Source organism: Peromyscus californicus, unplaced genomic scaffold (genome assembly GCF_007827085.1).
Source record: "Peromyscus californicus insignis strain IS unplaced genomic scaffold, ASM782708v3 Scaffold_12__1_contigs__length_115047231, whole genome shotgun sequence".
In the NCBI taxonomy this organism is placed as follows: domain Eukaryota; kingdom Metazoa; phylum Chordata; class Mammalia; order Rodentia; family Cricetidae; genus Peromyscus; species Peromyscus californicus.
The window spans coordinates 75,990,111-76,006,710 of NW_026294413.1; the positions used below are offsets into that span (position 1 = coordinate 75,990,111).

The 16,600-nt window shown below is 43.8% G+C and overlaps 1 protein-coding gene across 1 annotated transcript in view; it reads left to right on the plus strand.

Moving 5' to 3' along the window:
- The window catches only part of Wdhd1 (WD repeat and HMG-box DNA binding protein 1), a 43,573-nt gene extending 34,949 nt beyond the window's left edge, over nucleotides 1–8,624 (plus strand). The window contains exons 18-25 of the mRNA XM_052733419.1: nucleotides 1,240–1,457; nucleotides 1,552–1,667; nucleotides 2,035–2,088; nucleotides 3,704–3,747; nucleotides 4,049–4,219; nucleotides 4,386–4,513; nucleotides 5,888–6,026; nucleotides 7,800–8,624. Coding sequence (XP_052589379.1) covers nucleotides 1,240–1,457; nucleotides 1,552–1,667; nucleotides 2,035–2,088; nucleotides 3,704–3,747; nucleotides 4,049–4,219; nucleotides 4,386–4,513; nucleotides 5,888–6,026; nucleotides 7,800–7,991 — 1,062 coding nt within the window. The 3' untranslated portion in view covers nucleotides 7,992–8,624. The remainder of the gene's footprint in view (nucleotides 1–1,239; nucleotides 1,458–1,551; nucleotides 1,668–2,034; nucleotides 2,089–3,703; nucleotides 3,748–4,048; nucleotides 4,220–4,385; nucleotides 4,514–5,887; nucleotides 6,027–7,799) is intronic.
- Nucleotides 8,625–16,600: the final 7,976 nt, after the last annotated feature.

Below are 16,600 nucleotides of genomic sequence, written 5' to 3' on the forward strand. Positions count from 1 at the left end.
TGTGCCATGTGAGTGCCTGATGGTCACAAAGGCCAGAAGATGGTGCTGGGCCCTCTGGAACTGGAGTTCCAGAGAGTTAGGGCCAGTGTAGGGGTGTGGGGAACATAACCCAAGCCCTCTTCAGGAGCAGCAAGTCCTTGGAAAGAACTAGAATCGACACAGGACACCCCAAGACCAAGTTCCCATCACCAAGAGATTTATTTGCCCCAGAGGGTCAAAGGGCAAGGAATAAGAGACAAAGACAGGAGGCAGGATGAGGGAGAAGGAAGGGATCAGGGAGAGGGGAAGGAATGTTTGCCCCAGAGGACAAGGACTGCCTCTGGGTAGAGAGGAGACAGACGCGGCCCATAGTCAAGTGGCAGTTTATAAAGGGAAAGGGGGAAACCCCGTGTTAGGATGAATTGGCTTGTTTTGACAGGGCATGTTAATTGGGGGGGGAAGGGGGGCTTTTGTTACTGGACTGCAGTACTTTGATAGCTGGACCGTGGTGGTCAGCCTCAGGAGGAGGAGTGGCCAAACAAGGGAATGGACCTTGGAGGCTAGCTTCGGGAATGTCATCTATGGTTTAGCTGGGAGGAGGGGAGGGAGGGAAAGGGGCATGGCCTGCCAGAGCCATGTTTGCCATGCTCAGGCCTCTGGACCCCTTCCTTTGTAACCACTGAGCCATCCCTCGTGCCCCACAACACCCTTCCTTCTATATTATAGACATAATCAATGCAGTATTAATTTACAAGTTGTAGAGCTATTTCTGGTAGTTGAAGGTCATGGGCATACATGAAATTTTAAGGATGTTTACTTCTCCCATCCAAATTCACTTAATAGCATTTGTTTGCCAGTTCTGAGCAAAGTAATAACTAGTTTTTGCTTTAGTTCACGTTTTAAAATTCCCTGCCCTATTGTGATTGGTGGTAGCTGGAGAAACATTGAGGAGAACTACATTTGAATTTGAACGGCTGCCTTTTCATGCAGTTCACATCTGGAATATGTCGTGTCTCATTGAAGCTAAGCTACTGTTTGTAAATGCGTCGTTTTATTCATTAAGTCACTAAGAAACACTGCCGGTCAAGCCAGCCCACCATTAATGTAAGATACTTTTCAGTTTTGCAGATGTAACAATGTGCGTTGTAGAAGCTGTGAAATAGTTCGCCCAGAAGACTGTTTTTGGTTTTGCTAATCCTGTCAGTTTTTTGTCTTTTCAAGTTTGACTTAACAGGATTTGATTGTGATTTCCCCCATTAGCTTTCTTGTAAACTGGAACGGGAATTTCGCTGTGTGGAACTTGCCAGTCTGATGACTCAAAATGCTGTCAACTTAGCCGTTAAATATGCTTCTCGCTCTCGGAAATTAATATTGGCTCAAAAACTTAGTGAACTCGCTGCAGAAAAGGCAGCTGAATTGGCAGAAACCCAGACAGAAGAAGAGGAGGAAGAGGATTTCAGAAGAAAACTGAATGCTGGGTAAAAGAACAGCCATTTGAATTTTCCTTCTCTGTCTGGAATATGAAATGGGTCTTGCATTTGTTCCTTATGGAATAATACTGTTATCCATCAGTTACAGTCACACCACTACAGAATGGAGTCAGCCACGGGCCAGAAGTAAAGTTGAAGAAGACACTGAGGACAGAGAAGAGACTGTTCCAGAAGAAAAACTGGAGTCACACAACCACGGTGAGACAGGTTTTCAAGTAATGAAAGATGCGGAGGCTCAGCAGGTGATGATGGCGCTTGCCATGCTGTGCTGGCACCCCACGTGCCACCTCCAGAGTACACCAAAGGTAGAGCGAACTGACTCTGCATAATTGTCTACAAAGTGCCATCCTCCAACAGCGGTAAATTGAATAAATAAATAAATAAATAAATAAATAAATAAATAAATAAATAAATAAGAGGTGAAAGCTATCGAATTACTTTTCCAGTTTGGTTGGCTGAGGGAAATTAAATTCCCATATTTTTTCAAGGTATTGCTGCTGTCCAGATGTTAAATATCAAGGATGGCTTCATTTTCATCTCTCACATTGTATTGTTTTATTTACAGGGCAGAACTTATTCCAAAGTGCAAATTCCCCTGATATGCCCGCTCTCAAATCAGGTGAGAAATATGTGATATATGGAGCATACAACAGTGGCCGCAATCCTGTCAGAAGGGGATAGGCACCAGACGATGTTCTCATGGAATGCTGACAGCAGCCACTAGAGATGAATTAGCCAGCAAGAGAGGAGTGGATGGGAGCAGGGCCAGAGGAAACAGTGTGTGTGAGGACTGCAGGAGAATATAGGAGGCAAGAGAGCAGTTCAGTGGGGCCTCGGAGGGATGGACAGCAGGCAGATGGTAAAGATTTTCTAGACTGTGTTCAAAACCACAGGAGGCTGGTAAGTTCTAAGCAGAGGCTGCTGGGAGGCTGCCGTAGGTTCTAAGCAGAGCATAACCACACGATACTGAGGAGGAATGGCCATAAGGCTGTCCAAGTGAGACCGAATAGTTCGGCTTGGGCTAGAGTACTGATAGTAGAAAGAAAAGGTAGCGTTGTTGAGGTGTTCCTAAGGTGGAAGATGGCTCCAAGGGAAGAACAGTACAGCTTCAGAAACACTAGAGAAAAGCAAACAGGTTTGTAGGGGAAGCTGGTGTGTTACCATTAGCTCAGTAGGTCATACAGTTAGTCATTTGCTTCAAAAACTCTTGAAATATAAACCATTGGCATAAGTAGAGCAGTTTATACCTTGGGCACAGGTGAGCACGCATTAGAGAGTTTTTAAAGCAAGAAGAAACGGGAGGCTCCGTTGGGAATTTCCAGCATTTAAGCATTTGGTTACAGAGAGATGGGTTGGGGGCTTCAGCTGTCGTGTAGGAGGGCTGGACCTTATACCATTGTCTGGAGAGATGTTTGGGCAAGGAGGAAGTGACGGTAGTAATGTCAGTGGCTTTGGAAACATTTGGTAGGGTTGTAAGAGAAGGTGGTAGTTGGAGGTGTAAAGAGTGTTCTTGAGAGAGGCAAATGAAGGGGGTAATGTCAGAAGACGGGAGGCATCAGTAGGTTATTTTCTTGACAGGTGGGCGTGGGTGTCCACATTCAAGGGATTACTCACCTTAACACCATGTTGCATGGTCACCAGAGATGAGGGGTCTACATACTGGTGTGTTTCTTTCTTTAAGATTTATTTATTACGTATACAGTGTTCTGTTTGCGTGTGTGTCTGCAGGCCAGAAGAGGGAGCCAGATCTTATTACAGATGGTTGTGAGCCTCGATGTGGTTGCTGGGAACTGAACTCAGGACCTCTGGAAGAACAGCCAGTGCTCTTAACCTCTGAGCCATCTCTCCAGCCCCATTGGTGTATTTCATAGCAGCAAATTGGGACAGTTCCCATCTAACATTAGTTTGTCTCAGAAGAAAGAAAGAGGTCATCTGTATTTGTTAATTGTTTTAAAGTTATATGGGAGCCGGGTGTGGCAGTGCACACCTTTGATACTAGCCCTAGAGAGACAGAAGCAGTGGAGATCGCTATTAAATTTGAGGCCAGCCTAGTTTATTTACATAGTTCTTGGCCAGTCACACCGACTTAGTGAAACTCTGTCTGAAAAAAAAAGTTGTACAGTACCTTTGTTTTCATATAATACAAACTAAAATATTCTATTTAGTATTGTGAAAGTCAGAAGTTATCTTTTAAAAAACCAAAACCACTATTGAGAGTTTTCTTCTTGTAATAGGTGCAGTTTTCTCTAGTAGCCAAGGACGCGTAAACCCCTTCAAGGTAACCAGTGTTGTTTTCTGTTTGAATAATGTCATTAAAACATATTTCCAAATGACCTCCTTATACTCTGAGGGATTAAAGACAGATCACTGAGGTCGTTCTCATCTAAGCATTCCTCTTAGTTCTGAGTACCGAGTGCGCATGATTTTGAGAGGTTCTCCCTGTTTGTCTTTGGGGTGTGGTATTTGAGAGAATATGCTTCAGTCTCAATTTGGCTTGTACTCCATGACTTCATTTCCAAAAAGGATACTACAATGGGGCTGTTTTCTTCTTCAAGTATAATATGCTCTTTTCTCTTCAGGTGCTAGTTAATTCCAAAGAACCAGCCGTATCGATGAATTCAACACGCTCAACTAATATTTTGGACAATATGAACAAATCCTCCAGGAAGTCCACCCCTCTTAATCGAGCAGCAAATAACGAAAAATCTCCAGTTATAAAGCCTCTCATTCCCAAGCCAAAGTCTAAGCAGGTACTGCTTCGGTGGCCATGTGCCCTCTGTGCTGGGGTAGATGAGGTGCCTGTGGCTTATCTTTGTGTGGCTAGGGAGTATGTTCAGTCCTGGTTTAGTCCCCGAATCCCCTTTTTAAATGTCTGTATGTTTGTCCCCAGACTCACACATCTGTTTGTTTTCATAGGCATCTGCAGCATCCTATTTCCAGAAAAGAACTTCACAGGCCGACAAGACAGAGGAAGTAAAAGAAAATCCTAAAAATTCATCATCTGAAACTCCAGCTATATGCCCTCAAAACTCGGAAAACCACAGGTCAGTACGGAGAAATTTGAAGATACAGTGTCCCAGCCAGGTGTGGTAGCTTATTCCTTTAATCGCAGCACTTGTGAGGCAGAGGCAAGCAGATCTCCGTGAGTTCGAGGCCAGCAGGTCTACAGAGCAAGTTCCAGGACAGCCAGAGCTACATGATGAGACTTTGTTTCAAAATTAATTAATTAAAAACAAGATTTTAATTGTAAATACCTTTAGAATCTATTCAGCTTCAGCATAGTGAAAGGCAGTCTAGACTGCAGGTGGACTGAACATGGGTTTCTGCAGTCAGACCGCTTAACTGTTCAGTCTTGGGCCTGCTCTTGTTCTCTGACCTCTCTGAGTCTCAGGTGCCTGGTTTAGCAGTTGTGTTGTTTCCAAATCATAGGGTTTGCTATGAGGTGATACACATAAAGCATTTAGGATGCATGACAGCAAGTGCTCAGAAACTGAGGTCTTTCCATTAACCTTCTGATGGCCTAACCAGTCTGTGCAGAAGGTGTAACAGAGTCCAGTCAAGTTTATAGTGTGCTTTGTCCACGCTTTCCCTAGTGATGGTGCAGGAAGAACCCAGGTCAGCCGTCAGGGGGTGAGGTGGGGAGGGCTGAGAAGTCAGCAGAGTTTCAGATAGCTGCTTGGTAAATGATGAGCCTATGAGTGACAGCTGGGGGAATTTTCAGGCCAGACGGGCTCAGAGAGAGTGGAGACCTTGAACCTATAAACACACAGAGCTGAAACACAGTTGATGTCTCTGCACTGACAGATGTAAAGTAAGTGGTCCTCCTGAATTACCCTGCAAAGGATTCCAGCTCACAGACCCTTGTAACACAAATCTTAAAAGGTCTTAGAATAAAAAACCCAGAGTCAGATATTGAGGTGAAAGCTGAAAGATCAGAGGAGCAGAACAGCTGCTAGCTTACCTCTACAAAATCCTCAGCCTCAAGAAAGCACGTTCCTGTTTCCGCACGCCTTATATACCTTTCTGTGTCCTGCCATATTGCTTACTGGGATTAAAGGTGTGTGTCACCACTGCCTGGTTCTGTTTCTCTCATGTAGCCCAGTGTGGCCTTGAACTCACAGAGATCCATCAGGGTTAAAAGTATGTGCCACCACTGTCTGACCTCTATGTCTAATTTAGTGGCTGGCTCTGTCCTCTGATCCCCAGGTAAGCTTTATTGGGGTACTCAATATATCACCACAGATCCTGCAATGCCCAGGCTCTTGGAAGTAATATGGATATTGTTAACTAGTATAGTTGTGTCTCCCTTACTTTATATGAGTCTTGAAAGGCTGATGGTTAGTTACTAATTTCAAAGGTCGTGTGACATTTTAAATAGTATATTTTGCATAAATTTTTTCACGTAATTATTACTTCAGGCCAAAGACTGGGTTCCAGATGTGGCTGGAAGAAAATAGAAGTCATATTCTGTGTGACAATCCTGACTTTTCGGATGAAGCGGCCATAATAAAAGAGGGAATGATTCGATTTAGAGTATTGTCTGCCGAAGAAAGGAAGGTAAGGATTACCGTGCTGAGATGAGACCTCGGTGGATTTCCCAGGTTTAAAGTTTTTTTATGTGCCTTTTTCGCTGGAAAATTGAATACATCAAAAAAGCCTTGGTGAAGAGGAGATTAGATGTGGGTGAATTTTGACAAGTGGACTTGTAGTTGTTACTGAGTACCCATGGATAACTTTAAAAGCTACCTGTGTAAATGTGTGTCCTTTTAGGGAATACTCCCCCAAAGGGATGCTTTAGTTATGAGCTGAAAACAAAAGGATTAATAAGGAAAAATGAATTTAAACTTTAAACTACTGTTTTCAAGTCCATGAAAGCAGAAATTTTTTTTTCTTCTTTTTTTTCTTTTTTTCCGGAGCTGAGGACCGAACCCAGGGCCTTGCGCTTGCTAGGCAAGCGCTCTACCATTGAGCTAAATTCCCAACCCCAAAAGCAGAAAAAAAATTTAATGCTATCTACTTACATGAGAATAATTCCTTTTGTTGGCGCTTTGGTCCAACTTTCACACAAAAAGTAGGCTGGGAGCTGGCTCGCCTCTGTTGTTTAGGGATGAAGGAATGTGGGTGGTGTGCCAATTAAACCTCAGACTTTACTTCCTCAGAGAGGCAGTGTACAGTATAGGCACCTCTTGGTGTAGACACCCCTGGTGTACACACTGGCTTTGATGAATTGGGCTTTATGAGTGATAGGTATTACATGATCCAGAAGCTAGAAAACAACTGTTCCAGCTGCATTTAGAACCTTCTTAGCATTGTTGTTTTTCTATATAAATTGACATGAGTGAATTTGTCACAAGAGAGAGAGACTTCACAAAATTTGATTGTGTGTTTTTGTTTTATAATTTGGGGGAGTTTTGTTTTTCTGTGTATAGAATGTAGGACTTTGTGAATGTTAGGTAAGCATTCTCCCACTGAACTACATTTTCATCCCATGATTATGGAGATTATAATCCCATGGCTTTGGGGATTATTTGATTTTGTGACAGGGCATTGCTCTGTATCCCTAACTGGCCTGGAACTGACTATGTGAGTAAGGCTTGCCTCACACTCTGGGCAGTTCTTCTGCCTCTGCCCTCCCACAATGTCCCCCCATGTACTGAGATTATAGTGTTGAGCCTAGTTGCTGACTGTGTTTTGTTTTAATTTAAAACGTACATGCATGTGTATTTGCCTATATGTATACATACACACCATGTTCATCCTTAGTGCTCAAGGAAAGTACATTCTTTGCTCCCTACCCACCAAGTACATATGGTTGTTGGTTGTTGAGACAGTATCTAATTAATTAGCCCAGACTGCCCTTGAATTCTTGACAGTCCTGTCTCAGCGGGCTCCCAAGTGTCCAGAATTAAAAGTGTTCAGTGCCACACTCATGTGGACATTACCTTAGTGAGTTGTGATTTGAACCCTAGTGATGAGCCAGGCTGAGCCTTTCTGTGTTACCTGCTGGCCATTTATGTGTATCTTGAGATGTCTGCTTAGAATCTATTGTGTGTTTTGAACCTGATTGTTTAGAGTTTTGCTATTGTTTACAAAGTTGCTTAAATATTATGGCTATCTACCCCTTGTTCAGAGGGTTAGTTAGCAAATATTTTCTTCCAAAGAAGAAGAAATCTAAATCTGTCAACAATTAGAACTTTTAGTGATAAACTTAAAAAGGCTAGTTTTAATTACAGTTCTGTGTACAAGGACATACCCTTGGAAGTAAATAGACCATTTTCATCCTATTTCCTTCTTCATACATAAAATCTCTTCACCCACTGTTTTACAAAGGCATGGACCAACAAGGCCAAGGGAGAGCTTGCCAGCGACGGAGCCGAAGAGAAGAAGCGAAAACGTGAGATCTGTGAACCAGAAAACCAGGAAGAAGCAGCGAAGGAGAATTTGGATCTTTCTAAAAAGCAAAAAGCGTTAGATCTTTCCACCAATCAGAAACTGTCGGCTTTTGCATTTAAGCAGGAATGAAGGAAGGAAGAGTTGAAATATTGAAACTTGGCTTCGACTTTTGATGGATCCTGGACTTGTTTTAGTCTTAGGGGATGTATTATTATACTCCCGTGTGTTTAGAGACAGGGGTGGGCAGGGGTACAGCTCATTGGTGGAGTGCTTGCCTAGCATGCACAAGGCCCTGGGTTCCATCCTTATTGCTACAGAAGCAAAAAAGATGAAGTAGCAATTTGCTGCATCAGAAACACAAGGTAAGAGCTGTCTGTGCAGATTACTTGCCTTCCCCAGACACAAGTGTCATGATGACAGTTACTACCGGGGACACCATCATTTTTACTGTTTCTTACTTTTAAAAATCATTAAAAGCTCAGTCCTAAGACCTCTGCACACTGTAGTACCTTCTAAGGTTTCCTCCCTCCGTTTATGTTTCACGGTAGAAGTGCCATGGCCGTCGGCTTCCCAAGTGAGTTATTATAGACTACTTTGTCAACTTGACCTCAGGACCATGGCTTTAAATGTGGGTCCCAAAGTGTAAATAATCTTGTAAATGAGATATGTTATTTGTGTGTCTGGGAACTTTTTTCATCTTTGGCCTTCTGTTGTGTTTGTACAGCCTGGGTCTTTTATGTAAATAAAACTTTCTCATTTGCATATTTGTCTTGATGTGGTGTTAACATCGACTTGCCATGTCCCACGTCGTGCCACATCATTTGCACGTAGGTAGGGAAAGTGAAGGCCTTACTTAGAGATTGTGGCTGTGTAAGCATCCATGCTGCTGGGTGATGCCCTTCTTATCAGCAGCAGCAGTGTTTTGCTGAGTGAGTCTTTGAAAGCGTGATAAGACAGTAGTTAGAGGAACGGAAGTGTCTAACAGCTCTTAAACAGGCACAGTTTAATTATTTTGTGCATTTGGGGTGGCGGTGCGTATGTGAAGTGCAGGTTAGCACGCCACGGCTTAGGTGTCGGTCCTAGCCTCCACCTTGGTTGTTGTCTGCAGCTGGCCCATGGGCTTCTGGGATTCTCCTGCCTCTACCTCTCATCTCACTGTAGGGGCCCTGGGATTGCAGATGTGTGCCGTGTGCTCAGCTTCATGTGCGTTCTGGGGATCATGTAATGGGTGCTGTACTCACTGAACCATCTCCTCAGCCCCACATTTTGTCTATTCTAAGTGGAGATTAATACAAACCAAAACACAAAGTATGAATTCAAAGAGTAAAGTGAGGTGACTCAATCAGGCATAGTTTGCAGGTTGAAAGGAATCAAAGAAATTGAAAATTTAGTATAGGAACCATAGCATAGTTCTCCCACAGTGACTGAGGTTGGGAAGGGTTCGCTTCATCTCAAGGACAGGCACATCACTGAAGAAGAATCTAGCAATTATTAACTTTGTATTAGTTTGGTTTCTGATGTCACACTTTTTTTGAGACAGGATTTCTTTTGTATAGCTTTGGACCTGTCCTGGATCTCGCTCTGTAGACCAGGCTGGCCTTGAACTCAGAGATCCACCTGCCTCTGCCTCCCGAGTGCTGGGATTAGAGGCATGCACCACCACCGCCCGGCTCAGCTTGCTTTCTTACGCCACCCAGGACTATGCCCAGGAGTGGTCCTGCCCACAGTGTTCTGGTCCCTCCCACATCAATCACTTAGAAAATACCACACAGACTTGCTTACAGCCCAGTCTGAAAGGCATTTTTTCAATTGAGATTCCTTCTTCCAGGTGATCCTAACTTGTGACAAGTTGACAAAGAACTAAACAGGACACATACCCTGGGTAGAGGCACTCCCATGCTGAGCCATGAGACACACCCCACAGAGAAACAAAGAAGGCAAAAATCAAATCCAAACTACATGCTTTCTAGTTCTCTGCCTCCCCTCCCCGACACGAACTGTGTGGGCAACGTGATCTCAAACATAATTGGGAAATCCATTCTTTTTTTAATTATTTCTGTTTTATGTACATTGGTGTTGTGCCTGTACGAAGGCGTTGGATCCCTTGAAATGGGAGTTATAGACAGTTGTGAGCTGCCATACAGGTGCTGGGAATTGAACTCAGGTCCTCTGGAAGAGGAATAGCGCTCTTAACCATTGAGCCATCTCTCCTGCTCCAGGGGGAGTCTGTCTTAGGTATATGATCCTGTAGTAAGAAATTAACGCCCCACACAGTGTCTGGTGTAAATTCATGTTCCATATAGGACATGATAAAAAGAAAATAACTAGCCACTTTAGAACAACACATACCTAGAATTCAAAGTGCGTCATTGTGCCACAGAAAGCAGAAGGTGTGACTGATCTAATTTCTCCTTAATCTGTGATGATACTCTACAGTGAAAGAACATAGACAGAAAGTAAACAACAGTATAAACAGCCAGCAGAACCCGTAATTTAGAAAAATCTGTGGTGAGACAAAAATAGAAAAGGAAAAATACAAATCAATGATCTCTGAAAAAAATGATTAGCTACAAACGGTGCAGATATGGAAATGGCTGTAGTTTATATATCAATTTTGGCAAGACTACAGGTGATGTTCAAACACCCATCTGTATTGTGAAGATACACCACAGGGCATGTTTAAAGTCAATAGTTAAGAGACTAGTAAGTAAGGGAGAATATTCTAGAAAATGGGATGGGGCTAGTTAGGTCACTGAGGAGAAAGGAGTTTGGACATCATCATGTCACGCCCACTATTTCCAACCTATTTTACTGGAAGACCTGCCCTGTGGACTCAGAAACGAAGAAAGAGCAGACACAAGGACGCAGAAAAGCTGGGACTGGGCTCCCTGGTAGAGAAGCTGCAGGACTATGGAAGCTCAGTGTGTTTATTATATACAGTTAAACAGGGCGGAAGGGTCATTGCATATAGCTGAACAAGAAGGTGGGGCTATTAGATACAGCTGAACAAGGAGACAGGGTTATTATACACAGCTGAACAAGGAGGCGGGGTTATACACAGCTGAACAAGGAGGCGGGGTTCTATATAGCTGAACAAGGAGGTGGGGTTATTATACACAGCTGAACAAGGAGGCGGAGTTATTATATACAGCTGAACAAGGAGGCAGGGTCATTGCATACAGCTGAACAGGGCAGCAGGTTTAGTTACTCTATAGGAGCAGTTTCTGCAGGGGAGCAGTCTTTCCAGCCTTAAATATGGATGATGGGAGAGAAGGTTGCAGTGGACATTGTTTGCCCGTACTATCAACATTTGCATTGGGATCACAAGAAAGCTATGCCATCCCTTCGAGCCTCACCTGGGAAAGGCTTTCTACTCCCATGGATTGAGGCATTAGTCCTTGACATAGCTGCCTTATGTCAACTACACACATCCACTCAGGACTTTACTCACTCCTGACAGATGTGCTCAGACATTGACTGGTACATACAGATGACAAACACACGAAAAGATGTTCAGTAACATAGGGCTGTGGGTTTTTTGTTTTGTTTTGTTTGTTTTCAAAAATATGCATCTAAGTTCTGGAGAGATGGCTCGGTGGTTGAAATCACTTGCTGCTCTTGCAGAGGACCTGGATTCAATCCCTAGCATGTACATCAGGCAGCTGGCAATTGTCTGTAACTCCAGCTCCAAGGGATAGTACCAGGCATGTACACAGTGGACAGACATACATGTAGGCACTCACACATACACAAAATAAATAAAACTTAATAAGAGAATATATTTGTGGTGGTGGCTCATGCCTTTAATCCCAGTACTCAGGTGACAGAGGCAGGTGGATCTCTGTGAGTTCAAGGCCAGCCTGGTCTACATAGTGAATTCTAAGACAGCCAAGGCAATGTAGAGAGACCTCTTGAAAACACAAAAACAAACAAACAAAAATGTTTTACCCAGGGTTATAAATGGTCACCTTCAAAGAGTGTTCCTCTGAAGGCTGGCTTAAAAATTAAGAGAAATGGAATGAGATCTACATGAACAGCCTGGACATGACTGGGGGTAGTGAAAGGCGAGGGTCGAGGGAAAGAGAGCTTGGGGGAGCGGGAGATCCCAGCTGGATCAACAACAGAGAGGGAGAACAAGGAATAGGAGACCATGGTAAATGAAGACCACATGAGAATAGGAAGAAGCAAAGTGCTAGAGAGGCCCACAGAAATCCACAAAGATACCCACACAACAGACAGCTGGCAATGGTCGAGAGATAGCCCGAACTGACCTACTCTGGTGATGAGATGGCCAAACACCCTAATTGTTGTGCTAGAAACCTCATCCAACTACTGAGGGATCTGGATGCAGAGATCCATGACTAGGCCCTGGGTGGATCTCTGGGAGTCCAATTAGCGAGAATGAGGAGGGTTTATATGAGCAAGAATTGTTGAGACCAAGGTTGGATAAAGCACAGGGACAAATAGCCAAATGAATGGAAACACATGAACTATGAACCAATGGCTGAGGGGTCCCCACTGGATCAGGCCCTCCGAATGGGTAAGACAGTTGATTGGCTTGATCTGTTTGGGAGGCATCCAGACAGTGGGACCGGGTCCTGTGCTCAGTGCATGAGTCGGCTGTTTGAAACCTGGGGCCTATGCAGGATTGTTTGGCTCGGCCTGGGAGGAGGGGACTAGACCTACCTGGACTGAGTCTACCAGGTTGACCTCAGTCTGTGGGGAAGGCTTTGCCCGGGAGGAGATGGGAATGGGGGGGGGTTGGGGGGAAGGTGAGGGGGACGGGAGGGGGGAGAACAAGGGAATCCGTGGCTGATATGTAGAACTGAATTGTATTGCAAAATAAAAAAAAAATTAATAGCTTTTCTAAACGGAGGATATTAATGTAGTACAGTAAGATAGAATTCTATGACATTTCCCTCTAAAAATGCTACAATAACTGATAAAAAATTGTAGCTGGGTGTACTTAGACAAATAAAAAACTTCAAACTACATTGGAAAACAAAACCCACAAACATACAATCCAATCAGCAGATGAGTAAAATGTGTGCAGACAGCAAATGAACAGTGAGACAATTTTCAGTAGTATTTATCATTTCGCTTGCAAATTAAAATTACAGTGAGTTATCACTACATGTCTGTCAGACTAGCCAAAATGAAAAGTAGTGGTTACAACAAATACTACTGAAGATGCAGAAGAACTAACTGCACATTTTGCTGGTAGGAATGTAAAACTTCACTCACTATAGTACAGTCTGGCAGTTTCTTTCAGAACTGGAGTAGAGCCATGCATAGTGGGAAGCACCTGCATACCAGCATCTAGGAGACAGACACAAGAAGAGCACAAGGTCTAGGTAGGTCAGCCATAGCTACATTGCAAGTCTGAAACCAGATTGGGCTAGATGAGACCCTGTCTCAAAAATGAACAGCTAGGCATGGACAAAGCCCTGGGTTTGGTCCCCAGCACCATATAAAACAGTGCACACTTGTAAATCCCAGCACTTTTGAGGTAGAGACAGAAAGATCAAAAATTCAAGGTCATCCTTGGCTACATAGCAATTTTGAGGACAGCCTAGGCTCCATGAGACTTTGTGTCAAAACACAAGCAAACAGAGAATGATACAGAACCCCACTAAAATGAGTTGCTCTGTAACTTAGCATCGTTCTTCTGTATTTATCCCAGAGAAATTAATTTTAATTTGTAAATTGTAAATTACCCATGCTTTTTGACACAACTAGTCACCTAAGCTGAGGGCACCTCAACTGTGAATCGCCTACCCCATATTGACCAGTGGGCATGTCTGTGGAGCATTTTCCTAACTGCTCATTCATGTAGTGGGCCCAGCTCACTGTTCGTGGTGTCATCCCTAGGCAGGTGGGTCTTGGCTATTGTGTTAGTTACTTTTCTGTTGCTGTAAAGAGACACCATGAGGCTGGGCGGTGGTGGCACACGCCTTTAATCCCAGCACTCGGGAGGCAGAGGCAGGTGGATCTTTGTGAGTTCGAGGCCTGCCTGGTCTACAGAGTGAGATCCAGGAAAGGCACAAAGCTACACAGAGAAACCCTGTCTCAAAGAAAAAAAAAAAAAAAAGAGACACCATGACCAAAGCAACTTAATAGAGAAATCAGTTTATTGGGGGTTATAGTTTCAGAGAACTAGAGTCCTTCATCATCATAGTAGGGAGCATGGCAGCAGGCAGGCAGGCATGATGCTTGGGTCAGTGGTTGAGAGCTCACATCTTGATCCACAAGCAAAGGGCAGAGAGAACTGGGAGTCTTTTGAAAGTTCAAAGCCCACCCCCAGTGACACACCTCCTCCAACAAATCCATACCTCCTAATCCTTCCCAAACAGTTCCACCAACTGGGGACCAAGTATTCAAAGATATGAGCCTATGAGGGCCATTCTCATTCAAACCACAGCTATGTAAGAAAAGTAGCTGAGCAAACCAGAGAAGGAAACCATGGTCTCTGCTTCAGTTCCTGCCTCTATCTTTCTGCCTTGAGTTCCTCCCTTGATGGAAGACTGTAACCTGTAAGCCAAACAGACCCTTTCCTCCACCAAGATGCTTTTCAACAGTGTGTTATCACAGCAACAGAAAGCAAACTAGGGCACTATCCAAACACCCCTCCGTGAGTGACTAAACAAATGATGGCATTTGCGTAGAGCAGTCTACTGTGCAGCAACAACAACACTCTGTACAGTTAATACCTTGTACTAACCCCAGGAATATTGTGCTGTGTGAGAAAGCCAGTCTTGAAGGATATACTACACTGTAACAATCAAGGACTAACACAGGGCCCTGGAGAGATGGCTCAGTAGTTAAGAACACTTACTGCTCTTTCAGAGGTCCTGAGTTCTGTTCCCAGTATTCATTGTGGGTGGTTCATAACTGCCTGTACTGCATGTAACCCCATACCCTGTTCTGGATTCTGTGGGTAGCTGTACACTGTAGATGTAACTGTCTTATTAAATAAAAAACACAGAGCCAAATTCAGAGTTAAAAGCCCAAGAGGTCAGAGCAGTAGTTAAGAGCTAGAAAAAGACTGCCTGGAGCCGCCGCCAGGACAAGGAAGATGTAAAGTACCTGTAAGCCACGAGCCATGTGGCAACTTAAAGATTAATAGAAATGGGCTAAATATAAGAGTAAGGGTTAGACAATAATAGGCCTGAGCTAATGGCCAAGCAGTTTAAATAATGTAAGAGTCTGTGTGTTTATTTTATAAGTGGGCTCTGGGACTGGCAGGACTTGGCGAGAGCTGGAGAGAAATTCTCCAGCTACAAATGGCACCCAACGGCTTGAGTTTCCACCTTAAACCTAAGAATATTTAATAAACAATTCTGAACAGAGTCAAAAAAAAAAAAGCTAGAAAAACCCTTTCTTACCCTTCATTGCCACTGCTGTCCTACCTCTCCGCAAGAGAGCTACTTCCTGTGTGTTTGCCCTTTTTATTGACTTTCTATTCTGCCTTCTCATTGGTTGTAAACCCAACTACATGACCTCCAGGTCTTCCATGGTTGGTATTGAGATTAAAGGCGTGTGTCTCCATGCTGGTGGTATCCTTGAAGACACAGAGATCTGCCTGTCATGTGATTGGGATTAAGGGCGTGTGCTACCACCGCCAGACTTCTGCTATGGCTTGCTATTAGCTCTGACCCCCAGGCAACTTTATTTATTAGCATACAAATAAAATCACATTTCAGTACAAATAAAATATCACCATAGTACACGTGTGTCTTATGTTCACACATACACAAATACACAGGAATAACACAAGTTCGGAGATAGAGAGCTTCATGGTTAAAGAGTTAAGATGACAGAAAGGTGTGGTGAAGAGGCAGCAAGAGGGGTCCTGGGACAATGGCGATGTGATATTAGTTTCCATTGAGTAGCGTTGACCAAAATAACCAAAGCTACTCACAGGAAAGATTTATTTTGCTTGTCATTTCAAAGAGCCCAATTCAAACTTTCTTTGCCCCATGTGCTTGGGCAGAATATCAGTAATGATGAACAGAGCTATGAACAGGAAGCAAAGAGAGGACTGTGGGATACAATACGACCCTGAGGTCAAGTCCATAGTGGCTCCTGTCTTTCACTAGGCCTCACCTCCTAAAAACCATCACAAAATAGGGGCTGGAGAGATGGCTCAGCAATTTAGAGTACTTGTTGCTCTTGCAGAAGACCCTAGTTGGGTTTCCAGCACCCATATGATGGCTTACAACCATCTGTAATGTCAGTTCCAAAGGACTGGATATCTCTTTTGACCTCAAGGAACATGAGGAACACATATGATGCATGCACATACATGCAGGCAAAACATTCATACCTAGCTGGGCGGTGGTGGTGCATGCCTTTAATCCCAGCACTCAGGAGGCAGAGGCAGGCAGATCTCTGTGAGTTTAAGGCCAGCCTGGGCTACAGAGTGAGTTCCAGGAAAGGCGCAAAGCTACACAGAAAAAAGAAAAACCTTGTCTCAAAACACACACACACACACACACACACACACACACACACACACACACACACACAAAAACAAAAACAAACAAAAAAAAAACCATTCATACCTATAAATAAATCTAAAAAACATCATAAAATAGCACCAGCTGGGGTCTGCATCCCCCCCACCAGGCCTGTGGGAAACATCCCCAAACAAATCACAGTAATAGGAGAGTTGGCTTCCTTTGGTTATGAGGGTGCTTCAAGAGGCTGCACATATTGTGGGGTTGCACACATACATG